The 13,477-nt window shown below is 45.5% G+C and overlaps 1 protein-coding gene and 1 pseudogene across 2 annotated transcripts; both read left to right on the forward strand.

Annotated features, from left to right (window-relative positions):
• The first annotated feature begins 402 nt into the window (after positions 1-402).
• On the forward strand, positions 403-6,537 carry LOC129547290 (zinc finger protein 317-like). The gene is made up of 4 exons (XM_055413183.2): positions 403-540; positions 1,273-1,399; positions 2,796-2,900; positions 6,399-6,537. The coding sequence occupies exons 1-4, from the start codon at positions 403-405 to the stop codon at positions 6,494-6,496; spliced, it is 468 nt and encodes a 155-aa protein (XP_055269158.2). The 3' UTR covers positions 6,497-6,537.
• Positions 6,520-11,852, forward strand: LOC129546447 (uncharacterized; annotated as a pseudogene). Its single transcript, XR_016035752.1, has 2 exons — positions 6,520-8,511; positions 9,818-11,852. The product of XR_016035752.1 is annotated as an uncharacterized LOC129546447 (transcript).
• Positions 11,853-13,477: the final 1,625 nt, after the last annotated feature.

Consider the following 13,477-nt stretch of genomic DNA (forward strand, 5'->3'; position numbering starts at 1 on the left):
ACGCAGAGGATATATTTTTTTTTATCTCCCCATCTACAGTGAAACTGAATCAAACAGGAAGGCGGTTGCCCAGGAAAATTGAACAATTAAGTAACAGGCTCGATTCATTCACCATCAGTATTAGTTGGTGTCTTGAAGACTTTTGTTTTTGTAGGAGATATTTCAGTTAGACGGGTTAATTTGCCTATGATGTCGCCTTCTGTGGAAAACAGTGAAAGATTCTGGCTATGATAGGAACACTCACTGTGCCAGTAGAGCGATACATTTCCCAAATACCATGTTTTCACGAGCTGCAAAGCAGCTATTTACACCTGTTCTGGCTCCCGATATTCTATTTCTGGACTCCATTTCCCAGCATTCCCGCGCTCTCAGAGACCCGAGGCCTGGTGAGCGTGAGCCGCAATGGTTTCCGGGAAATGTGGTCCAGTTTGCGAAACCGAGTTTAAAGTACCGGGACTTGTGGTACCGCGCAGGCGCTCTCCGGGGCTCAAGGAGGGCGGGAAGGCCTGGCCGCCGTGCACCACCCGCGGGGGAGAACAGGTGAGGTCCGACGTGGCGGACCCGAGAGATGGCAGCTGGGTGGGGGCTGGCCCAAGCAGGCAGGCAGGCACGTAGGGGGCGGGCCAGAGTCCGCCTGCGTGGGAGGGGAAGGGCGCCGTGGGCAGCGCCCCGCCCCCTCCAGCCGCTCGCGAGGCGGCCCCAGAGCCGACTGCCTTCCACTCAGCGCGCAGCAATTGGACACCTGCTGTTTTCAAGGAGTCTATCCGAGTGCGGAAAGGTTGTGATTTCCTAGAAAGGAGAATGTACCAGTTCTTCACTTGGCAGGTGAAGAAAGAGACCAGGAGATTCCGTGTCTTCTTTCATGGCTGCAATCAGCATCTGCAGTGATTTTGGAGCCCCCAAAAATAAAGCTGACACTGTTTCCACTGTTTCCCCATCTATTTCCCATGAAGTGATGGGACCAGATGCCATGATCTTAGTTTTCTGAATGTTTTATTATAGCTAGCAATTTACACGCAGATGGCAGTCAACAGTCATATGCTAGAAATAATTGGTGTTGTATAACAACTTTCCACCAGATGGCGGTAAAGACGGGGGAACCGTGTTCTATACGGTTGGCCAAAAAGTTCGTTCGGGTTTTTGCCACCCTAATCTGCCGAGTCAGAATGTTTCAGGCCAGAGAGCAAGTGGTAGGCTCTTGACCCATGACTTGTCCCACCCCAGGATTCTAAAAAGACATGCCCCTCTGTGATGTAATATTGGCCCTTGCAGGAATCAGTGACCTTCAAAGATGTGGCCGTGAACTTCACCCTGGAGGAGTGGGGCTGCCTGGGGCCTGGCCAGAAGGAGCTGTATTGGGATGTGATGCTGGAGAACTACAAGAACCTTCTCTCTTTGGGTGAGGCTCTGCCCCCTGCCCTCCTCTCATGGCCTCTATGCCCACCCACTGCTTGACTGTGGGCATTCATTCACTGGGGTCCTCTCTGCTCCTCTCCCGGGCCTCTGCTGCTTGGCCCATTCATCTGTTTCTCCAATGGCTTCTCCCAGAATCCCAGCATACCCAGGCCCCGAGTCTTCTGCCTGTCCCACCGACCCTTCAGCCAGTGCCCCTGCCTTCTGCTTCTTTTTTTAAAAATTTCATTTCAATATAGTTGATTTACAATGTTAATTTCTGGTATGCACCAAAGTGACTCAGCTATATGTATATATATCCTTTTTCATATTCTTTTCCATTTTGGTTTGTCACAGGATGTTGAATATAGTTCCCGGTGCTATACAATTGTTGTTTATCCATTCTATATATAATAGTTTGCATCTGCTAATCCCAAACTCCCAGCCCTTCCCTCCTACCCCCCAACCCTTGGCAACCAAAATCTGTTCTCTATGTCTATGAGTCTGTTTGTTGCATAGAATGAAACATCTGTTTCATTTGCCCTGTACCCGCCTTTCCCCAATCTCTGCCTCTATCTTCACCTGGTCTTTTTCCCTCCCAATGTGTCTGTGTGTTTCTAGTCTTATAAGGACCCCAGTCATTAGAATTAGGGTCCACCCTAATCCATTAGGACCTCATCTTAATTAGTTACATCTGCAAAGCCCCTCGTTCCAAATTAGGCCAGTGTTGAGGTCCCTGGGGGCATAATTTGGTGAGGGGAACACTTCCCCCCACTGCAGGAAGAGAGGAATTGTTTGTTTCGTTGCTAAGTCATGTCTGACTCTTTGTGACTCCATGGACTATAGCCCACCAGGCTCCTCTGTCCATGCGATTATCCAGGCAAGAATACTGGAGTGGTGTGCCATTTCCTTCTCTGGGAATGTCCCCACTCAGGGATCAAACCAGTGTCTCCTGCTTTGGCAGGAAGATTCTTTACAACTGAGCCACCTGGGAAACACAAAGACAGCAGGCCTGAAAAAAAAAAGAGAGGAGATGAATTTTAGTTATCTGTTTTGTGGCACCCAATCTAGCCAAAGTATGATCATGTGGGCATATGTTGACATCATAATACCCTATTAATTATTAATGAGATCATTTTATTTTTTCTCCATGTCAGGTCTTCGAAATGTGGTGTATATTTTGCATTCAACTTGAACACAGAGCTGGAAGCTTAAACAATGACATCGGGGCTCAGGCTCTCTCTGGAATGGAGTAGGCAATCAAATTTTGCATTGGCCATTAGATCTTCTAATCATTAGGCATCCAATGTATGCATCTCCTCTGTAGACCCAGGGCCTGGGTCCCAGCCCTGAGGCCTCTCTGTAACCATGGCATCCATGGCCAAGTCTTGTGTCTTTTCCAGGGGCAGGGTTTCCTGGGGCCAAACCCGATGTGATCTCCCATCTGGAGCGAGGGGCAGAGCCCAGGATGGAGAGGAGAGAAGCCCAGCAGTTGCCCGCCCGGGTGGGTAAGTGTGTCTAGCAGGTGTGGGGTATCTTCCCACCCCATCTGTTGTGACCAGTGATGGTCATTCAAGAGTGAGGGAATGTAATACATAGGCCGTCACTGTGGGTCCTGGATTTGAATCCAATCTCCATTACTTCCTGGCTCTGTGACCTTCAGGCAAGTCATTTAGCCCTTGTGTACCTCAGTTTCCTTATCTGCAAAATGGGATCAATGATAGTACCTGGAATTAGGGGGAATAAGTTAGTTAACACACGAGGGCAGTCCGGCGCCTCTCACCCAGGAAACCCCATGCTCAGACTAGGCTCCAATGGTTATCATTGTGGTACCCAGAAGTGGTACCTGGCCTGACATGTTAGGAGACAGGAATAAGCCAGATTTGTGCCCCTACTAGCCCACAGACTCATCAGAGGAGGGGACGGGAGCATCTCTGTTTCCATCACTGTTCGTCCTGTTGTGGGACCAGGACTTGCCCCTCCCTCCCCTTCACTCATCACAACAGGCTCCAGTCCTGTCCCTCCTGCCCCCTCTCTTTGATGGGGTGGTGGCTGCCTCAGCGACCCTAACCTGGACCCTCACCCCAACCTCCTCCCTGGCCTCCCAGCTTCTGGTCTTACACCCTGTGGTTTGCCTCACAAACAGCCCCAGAGCCCATCCCTGCCCTGCCTACAGCCCTCCTGTGACCCCCCAGTGCCCCGAGTCAGAGTCTTAGGCCAAACCTGGTACTCGAGGCCCTACATGGTCCAGCCCGTTCTGTCTCTGGCCTCATCTCTCATCACCATCCACCCGTGGTGATACCCTACACCCTAACCTCACTCACAAAGCCCCTGTCCCTCCCTGAACTTGAACGTGTGTTCCCACTTTGGGTCTTCGCACATGCTGTTCCCTCTGCCTGGAACACCCTTCCTTGCTTTGTCTGCCTGGCAAACCCCTTCATATTCCACAAGGATACAGGTCACCTCTTCCAGGAGGCCTTCCCTGACTTCCAGGCTGAGTGACCTGCCCCTTCTTGGTGCTTTCATGGCTGCTTGCTTGAGCTACTATTACTGCACTGGTTGATGCGGCAGTGAGAGTGTGGGCCCTGGAGCCGGACTCTCTGAGTTCGAATCCGAGCTCTGCCACTGACAAGCCATGTGACTGTGGGCAAGTGACTTAAGGTCGGGGTGCTTATCTGTAAAGTGAGACACTAATAGTACCCACTTCACTGAGTTTCTTATGAGGACTAAGTTAGAGAACTCTGGACTCTTGAGACTCAAGTGGGTTTCCATGGATGAGAATATCTCCCATGTATCTTTGAAGTTCACATCAGTAGAGAAAAGCACATCCACATGACTCTTGCAGAGAGGATGACTCAGAAGCCTGCATGTGATCTCTCTAGCCTTTGCATGCTAAGTTGCTTCAGTTGTGTCCGACTCTTTGCAACCCCATGGACAGTAGCCTCCCTGACTCCTGTAAGCAAGAATACTGGCATGGATTGCCGTGCCCTCCTCCAGGGGATCTTCCCAGCCCAGGGGTCAAACCCATGTCTCTAAGGTCTCCTGCATTAGCAGGCAGGTTCTTTACCACTAGCACCACCTGGGAGGCCCTTTACCCACACACATATTTGTTATATACTTTGCTGTAGAAACTTTAACTGGGCATTAAACTTGTTGAGTCATGTAAATCATTCCAGAAAAATCACCAAATGAGTGGATGGTGGTGGGATCACCCCCAAGAGATATGACAGCTAAATGCAATGTGGGATTTTGAAAATAATCGTGATGTCATTAGATTAGGCAGTGGTTTCTTAGATATGACATCAAAGGAACAAGCGGCAAAAGAAAAAATAAATCAGACACCATCAAAATTTAAAATTTTTTTGCTTCAAAGACACTGCAAAGGCAACCCACAGAATGCAAGACAAATTTTGTAAATTATATCTCTGGCAAGGGGCTGATAATTCATACAACTCAATAATAAAATGACAATTTCATTAAAAATAGGGTGGCTTCCCTGGTGGTCCAGTGGCTAAGACTCCACACTCCCAGTTGCAGGGGCTAGTTTCCCTCCTTGATCAGGAAACTAGCTCTCACATGCTGCAACTAAGTTTGCATGCTTCAGTTAAAGATCCTGAGTGCTGAAGCTAAGACCCAGTGCAGCCAAATAAATAAATACAAGAAAAAAAGTGGGCCAAGGATCTCAATAGCCATTTTCTTCAAAGACACACAAATGTTCAACAAGCACGTGAAAAGATGCTCTAACATTAGCCTACGTGTGTGCATACTAAGTTGCTTCCGTCCACGTCTGACTCTTTGCAACCCCGTGGACTCTATCTTGGCAGTCTCCTCTGTCCATGGGATTCTCCAGGCAAGGATACTGGAGTGGGTTGCTGTGCCCGCCTTCAGGGGGTCTTCCAAACCCAGGGATTGAACCCGTGTCTCTTGCATCTCTTGCATTGGCAGGTGTGTTCTTTACCACTGGCGCCACCTGGGAAGCCCAACATGAGCATATCCCTGCTACATAACCGGCCACAAACCAGGCACCAGGTGGACGTCATGAATCCTCCACTTACAGTGAACGGTGCTGACAGCCTAGTGCATCTTGACCCATGGTTTCGAGCACACAGAAAAAGATAATTAACCTGTAGCTCTGTAAACATCCCAGGAGTTCAGTGCTCAGAGCTTAGCCAAGTGTCATTGCCATGTTTACAGAGATAAACAAAAACTGAGTAAAGTGGACTTTCTGTGTTAACTCTTTAAAGCAATGGTATGAGAATGCTCCTACCATCCTCGTTTGCCAACATTGAATATTTTTTAATACTTTCCAATCTAAAAAGTATCAAATGGTATCTGAGTAACGACTTTTTCAGAGAAGGTAATGGCACCCCACTCCAGTACTCTTGTGTGGAAAATCCCATGGATGGAGGAGCCTGGTAGGCTGCAGTCCATGGGGTCGCTAAGAGTCAGACACGACTGAGCAACTTCACTCTCAGTTTTCACTTTAATGCATTGGAGAAGGAAATGGCACCCCACTCCAGTGTTCTTGCCTGGAAAATCCCAGGGATGGGGGAGCCTGGTGGGCTGCCGTCTATGGGGTCACACAGAGTCGGACATGACTGAAGCAACTTAGCAGCACCAGCAACAACTTGACTTTTTAGACTACCACTAATGTTGAGCATCTTTTTACATATTTATCAGCCACTTGTTTTTTTTCTACAGAATGTCTGTTCACATTCCTGCTTCATTATTTCATTAGACTATTTCTCTTTCTTTTTGATTTGTGAAAATGTGTTACACATTATGGCTAAGAAACTGCTATGCACATGAACTGCTTTGCCACTCAATTTTTTGTATGTTTAGAGTATACTGAGTCCGTCCTTCTGTGTCACAACATGAGTCTACCTCATGCCTTTTGAACTAGCAATATGAACTTTGAAATCTTTTTGAGATTACAATGCTGTATCTAAATGATCAGCTTCTTTTGTCCTGGGACAGATGAAGTTGATATTTTCCATTTCTTTCAGACTTGGAGACAAGCTCTGCAACTAATCAGGAGATGCTTCCAAAAGAGAGTATTTCTGAAGAGGTGGCTTCCCCAATGGCAAAGATGGAGGAATTTTAAGGGCAGTGCTTGGAGACACCAAGATGGAGGAGTCCTGGATGTGTGGCTGTCAGCTGGAAGACCAGGGAAAGCAGGAGAGGTGTTTGAGGTGGTTGTTCACTATTCCCAAGGAAGATACCCATGGGGAGAGGGGCCTTAGTTGCAGTGAGCTTAGGAGAAGCTTCAAGAGGACCTCAGCCTTCATCAGGAAGCAAAGAGTGCCTGGGGGAGAGAGGCCTCAGAAGTGGACCGGGTCAAGAAAGAGCCTAAAATGCCAAAGGACCTTTGTAGAGAAGAAACCATTTAACTGCACGGAATGTGGGAAAGCCTTCGTCTACCATTCTGACTACATTCTACACCAGAGAATTCATACTGGAGAGAAGCCCTACAAGTGTAATGATTGCGGGAAGGCATTCAGCAACAGCTCGTATTTCATCCAGCACCACATCATCCACACGGGAGAGAAGCCCTACACCTGCAACGAGTGTGGCAAGACCTTTACCCAGAGCTCATCACTCACTGAGCACCAGAGGATCCACACTGGAGAAAAACCCTACAAATTCAAGGAGTGTGGAAAAGCCTTCACCCAGAGTTCCTCCCTCATCAAGCACCAGCGATGCCACACAGGGGAGAAACCCTATAAATGCCACCAGTGTGGAAAGTTCTACTCCCAGGTGTCCCACCTCACCCGCCACCAGAAAATCCACACAGGAGAGAAGCCCTACAAGTGCGACGAGTGTGGCAAGGCTTTCTGTCACACATCCTTCCCTGACTCAGCACCAGACAATCCACACCGGAGAGAAACCCTACAAGTGTAACGAGTGTGGGAAGACTTTCAGTCACAACTCGTCTCTGACACAGCACCAGTGAGTTCACACGGGATAGAGGCCTTATGAGTGCCCCAAGTGTGGCAAGCCTTCAGCCACAGTTCATCGCTGATTCAGCATCAGAGAATTCATACTGGTGAGAAGCCCTATGAGTGTCATGATTGTGGGAAGGCTTACACCCAGATCTCTCACCTCATGAGGCACCAGAGTATTCACATAGGGGAGAAACCCTACATATGTAATGAGTGTGGAAAGGCTTTTGGTCACACCTCCTCCTTTACTCAACACCAGACGATTCACACTGGTGAAAAGCCCTACAAGTGTAACAAATGTGGGAAAACCTTCAGCCAGAACTCCTCACTTACACGCCACCAGTGAATTCACACCAGGGAGAAGCCCTATGGGTGTAAAGTTTACAGGAAGACATACACCCAGATCTCCCATCTCATTCAGCACCAGAGGACTCACACTGGAGAGAAACCTTATGAGTACTGTGAGTGTGGGAAAGCCTTTAGCCGGAGCACCCATCTTATCGAGCATCAGAAAATCCACTTGGGCAAGAAACCTATAAGTGTAAGGAGTGTGGGAAAACGTTCATTCTCAGCTCATCCCTCACTCAACACCAGAGGATTCACACTGGTGAGAAGCCCTACACCTGTAAGGAATGTGGGAAAGCCTTAAACCAGAGTATCCACCTTACTCAACACCAGAGGATTCACACTGGGGAGAAGCCTTACAAGTGTAAGAACTGTGGGAAAACGTATACCCAGATCTCACACCTCATTCAACACCAGAAAGTTCACAGGGGTGGCAAGCACTCTGCATGTAACAAATGCGGAGAGGATTTCAACTGGGGATCACACCTGGCAGAACACCAGAGCCTTCACACTATGCATGGCGGCTATGTCTGCAGTGATTTTGAGAAAGCCATTTCTTGGAGTATGCAGTTCAGTGGTCAGAGAACTCATGCTGACTAGAGAGCCTGTGAGTGAAACAGACTGGTGATTCTGCTGTTGGATTCCGTTCAGCCTTCATCAGCAGTTGTAACTTTCTCCCAGAGAGGAGCCCTAACACTATGTATTGAGAGAGAGTTGGTTCCTTTATTTTCCTAGGAGGAGGATGGCACCATTTATCACCAGCTGGGACAGCTTCTGATCCTTTAAAGGACTTCCCCCCTATTTCTCAACCTTACAGTGTCTCCAGCTGGTGGTAGGTATGGGGTGGTCTAAAAGAGATACAGCTTCACCTGGGGTCTTTAATAAGGTCTCTCAATTTTCTGCTGTTTCCCCCTTTCTGTTCTTATAAAGTATATGAAAACTGAAAATGTTAGTCATTCATGTCCAAGTCATGAATCATGTCAAGAGTTGAGAACCATGTCCAACTCTTTGCAACCTCTTGGACTATAGCCCACCAGGCTCTTCTGATGGAATTTTCCAGGCAATACTGGAGTGGGTTCCTGAGTTGGGAAGATCCCTTGGAGGAGGGCATAGCAACCCACTCCAGTATTCTTGCTGGGAAAATCCCATGGACAGAAGAGACTGGTGGGCTTCAGACCATGGAGTGGCAAAGAGACACAACTGAAGTAACTGAGCATGGTATGGCACACATAAAATATTTATTGGGATAATTACAGATATGTGATTTTAGAAACAACTTTTTAACTTGATATAATGTGAATATTTTCCCATGACAATGCAAAAAAAATAGTATATATTGTACAAAAATATTATATATACATGTGTATATATCTGTGTCATCATTTGTCATTTTTTAACAGCTGCATAATATTTCATGCTAGAGTTTCTTGAGTTTATTTAACCAACCTCTGTTAATGGATACTTGTTTTAATTTTTCATCATTGGACATACATTATTTAACACTTGTGCAAGTTATCCCCATAAGATGAATTCCTAGAAGTAAGCTTATGGGATCACAGAATGTCCATATTTAAAATTTTGATAGTTATTACTAAATAATCCTCAGAAAAGGATGAACCAATTTACATGATTCCTGCAAGTGTATATGAGTACCTATTTCTTTGTTCCTCCATGTCGTTCATAAATACTCAGTATTAGTCTTATTATTTTTAACATTTCTAATCTAATAAGTAAAAATATCCTATTGATAGGGAGAGTAATGATCTTTTCATACATTTATTGATGTTTTGTCTTCTTCAAATTGCTTACTTGTATATTTTGCCCATTTTTAATTGGGCTGCATTTTTGTATTGATTTACAGGAACAAGTCTATGTATTATACATATTAATTCTTTGGCATTTTGTTAGTTTATCTCTCTTAGTGTTGCTTATGGTATAATTTGGTTATACAGAATTTAAAATTTTCTATGTATTCAATTCTATTTTCTTTCATACTTCTTGGATCAACTGTCATGCTAAGAAAGACCTTCCTCATCACCAAGATTATGAAAAAAGTTCTCCTATATTTTATTCTAGTACTTTCATGATTTTTAACAATTAAATTTTTATTCCTTCTGCATTTATTATGTTTTATGCAGAGTACATCATGAGGAACGCTGGGCTGGAAGAAGCACAAGCTGGAATCAAGATTGCCGGGAGAAATATCAATAACCTCAGATATGCAGGTGACACCACCCTTATGGCAGAAAGTGAAGAGGAACTCAAGGCCTCCTGATGAAAGTGAAAGAGGAGAGTGAAAAGGTTGGCTTGAAGCTCAACATTCAGAAAACGAAGATCATGGCATCTGGTCCCATCACTTCTTGGGAAATAGATGGGGAAACAGTGGAAACCATGTCAGACTTAATTTTTTGGGGCTCCAAAATCACTGCGGATGCTGATTGCAGCCATGAAATTAAAAGACGCTTACTCCTTGGAAGGAAAGTTATGACCAGCCTAGATAGCATATTAAAAAGCAGAGACATTACTTTGCCAACCAAGGTCTGTCTAGTCAAGGCTATGGTTTTTCCCGTGGTCATGTATGGATGTGAGAGATGGACTGTGAAGAAAGCTGATCGCCGAAGAATTGATGCTTTTGAACTGTGGTGCTGGAGAAGACTCTTGAGAGTCCCTTGGACTGCAAGGAGATCCAACGAGTCCATTCTAGAGGTGATCAATCCTGGGTGTTCACTGGAAGGACTTATGCTAAAGCTGAAACTCCAATACTTTGGCCACCTCATGCGACGAGTTGACTCACTGGAAAAGACTCTGATGCTGGGAGCGATTGGGGGTAGGAGGAGGCGGGGACGACAGAGAATGAGGTGGCTGGATGGCATCACCGATTCGGTGGACATGAGCTTGAGTGAACTCCGGGAGTTAGTGATGGACAGGGAGGCCTGGCGTGCTGTGGTTCATGGGGTCGCAAAGAGTCGGACACGACTGAGCGACTGAACTGAACTGAGCTGATGGTATAAAATTTCAGTTTCTAGAAATCACTTTCACTGATTCCTTGGCTGGTGGCCCCTTCATCCTTAAAGTCAACAGCGTGGCATCTTTAAATAACTCATCAGAACATATTCCACAACATATGTAACTTTCTCAGCATTTTTGGTCCACTCCCTTCTCAAAGACTCACCCCTCTTTTACTAGCATACTGTTGTAGAATAATTGGCTTTTTAGTCTAAGAGAACCTAATTTTGAATCTTGTTTTTGCCATTGTCTTCCTGACTGATCCAGTTTCTTTGTACTTAAAATGAGACCAGTAAGCTATATTACAAAAGATGTTTGGGTTTCAGATAACAGAAAACTCAAACTACTCAAACAAGAAAGACAGTTTAGGGCTTCCTTGGTGATTCAGTGGTTTAACAAAAAATCTGTTCCTCGATGTAGGAGAAACGAGTTTGATCCCTAGTCTGGGAAGATCCTACATGCCACAGAGCAACTAAGTCCATGCACGGCAACTATTGAGCCTGTGCTCTAGGGCCTGGGAGTTGCAACTATGGAAGCCCATGTGCCCTAGATCCTGTGCTCTACAACCAGAGAAGCCACTACAATAAACCTGCACACTGCAAACACAGAGTAATGCATGCAGCAACGAAGACCCAGCACAACCAAAAATAAAGAACAAAACAGTCTACTACCTCAAGAAGCCTAGAGGACCCAAACAAGGCATTCATCTTGTTTACCCTAATATTTTGGGATGCCTTCTGTTGTAAGTCAGAGAAAACTTTAGCTCAAATTGTGACAAACACTAGGAAGAAGAAATCTACAGGTAAAGCTGGTATACATTAATATTTCTGTACAATGTATTTGAGATTTACATAGTTTTTTTCACAATTATCTTCTCGAGTAATTATATTTCCTGATCACCCTTTCATTCCTCTTTCACCCCTTTGCCTGTTTACTTCGTGACATTGTACAGGAAGGAGTGACCCAAAGGACGAGTTTGAATAAACTCCCGGGAATTGGTGATGGACAGCAAAGCCTGGCGTGCTGCAATCCATGGGGTCACAAGGAACTGAGCGACTGAACTGAACTGAGTGACTAACACTTTCACTTTTTTGTCAAACCAGGTGTAAATAATCTTTCAGTAATGGAATGGCCCAAGCCTTGTGATGCTGTTTTCCTGGTGAGGTTGTCAGTTCTTTTCTGTTTCTCTGTAACAGCTGATATTTACCAAACAAGGAAGTTTTCTGACTCAGCAGATTTGCTTTTATACAGCTTCTGATACAAAGGGAACAATTTGTTTCTATCTCGTTGGGACTTTCTTTACCAACAGAGAGGTAAGTCTACCCATAATTTTCAAAACCAAGCAATTAAATGCTGTAAGCCCCCCACACACCCAAAGGAAATCTTCATGTAATAATCACTTTTTTTTTTTTTTTTTTTTTACTGCACCATGCAGCTTTTGTGATCTTAGTTCCCCAACCTGGATTGAACCCTGGGACCAGGGCAGTGATAGTGCCATGTCCTAACCACTGGACCACCAGGGAATTTTTTTTTATTATTATAGCCATCCTAGTGGGTAGCATCTCACTGTGGTTTGGATTTGCATTTTGCTAATGATTTTCAACATCTTTCATGTGCTTGTTGGCCATTTGTGCATCTTCTTTGAAGAAATCTTTATTCAGACCCTTTGTCCATTACTAAGTGGGCATTTTGTAAAACTGCCTTTTTCCCCAGCTCCTTGAAACCATTTCTATTAATAGGTATGATTTTCCCAGACCAGTAACTTCTCCACATGCCACCTCCTTGGTTTATGCAGAATGGCTAACTTCCATCCTCCTAAAATGCCACTGCCTGTCTGAAGAGTCTACTAATTTCAGTCTATGTCCTTAAAAACTTTCAACCACAACTATGATTGATCAGTATCACTTGCCATGAATGGAAATTTCCAGATTTTTAATGGACAGCAGTGCCCACCCAAAGTGCAGAGTTTGGGGTACTGGAGTGAGGCGGTGTTAAAGCTACTTTCTCACTGGGGTGACCAAGAGGGATCAACAGACTCAAAAGGGAACACTGGTCTCTCGGGTGGATAGAGCAGATACAGCCCCACCCCTGCCCACCCACAGTGAACATGAAGCACCAATGAGGGGAGTGAACAGTCACTGTGATCTGACACACAGTGATCAGATCTGCAACTGGGTTGCCATAGCATAATCTAGTTTATCCACTGGCAGGATGCATAGCTTTAGCTGAATGTTCCCCAACCTCAGTGATATACCGCCATCAAATTTTATAGCTGAAGATGTGTGCCATAGATTTTCCTTCAGATCAGCTTTAAAATTAAAAAAAGATTTATTTTTAAAGAGGACTTACTACCTTCCCAAGGGTGGGAAACTGGCATCTCTCATCAGTAGAGGATAAAGGGGGAGAGGGAAAGTAAAATAAGTCCCAGGAGAGCAAAATAATGTTAAATTCTAGCAACAACTCTTGCCTCGGCCCAACTGTATCTTTGTAACTAGAAAAGAATAAACAACATGCAGTCCACACTTCCTCCTTGATTAAGCAGAACTAATGAGGATGGACAATTGCTGGTTGATGATGTGCTGATGAAGAAAACGAGTGGCTCCCTCGCTGTCCTTGACCCTCCCGGGCTTTGGAAAAACAGAATTAACCATCTCACCATGGGATGGTTTTCACCATCAGGAGCCCTCCCCTCCCAGAACTGTGAGCACGCGAGTTAGTGACTGTGCATGCCCAGCCCCTGGCCAGGTGTGTGGCACTGAGCTGAGAAAAGCAATCAACCCTTAGAAACACAA

The sequence above is a fragment of the Moschus berezovskii genome, chromosome 22 (genome assembly GCF_049115385.1).
Source record: "Moschus berezovskii isolate FMDL1 chromosome 22, NW_MosBer_1.0, whole genome shotgun sequence".
In the NCBI taxonomy this organism is placed as follows: Eukaryota; Metazoa; Chordata; class Mammalia; order Artiodactyla; family Moschidae; genus Moschus; species Moschus berezovskii.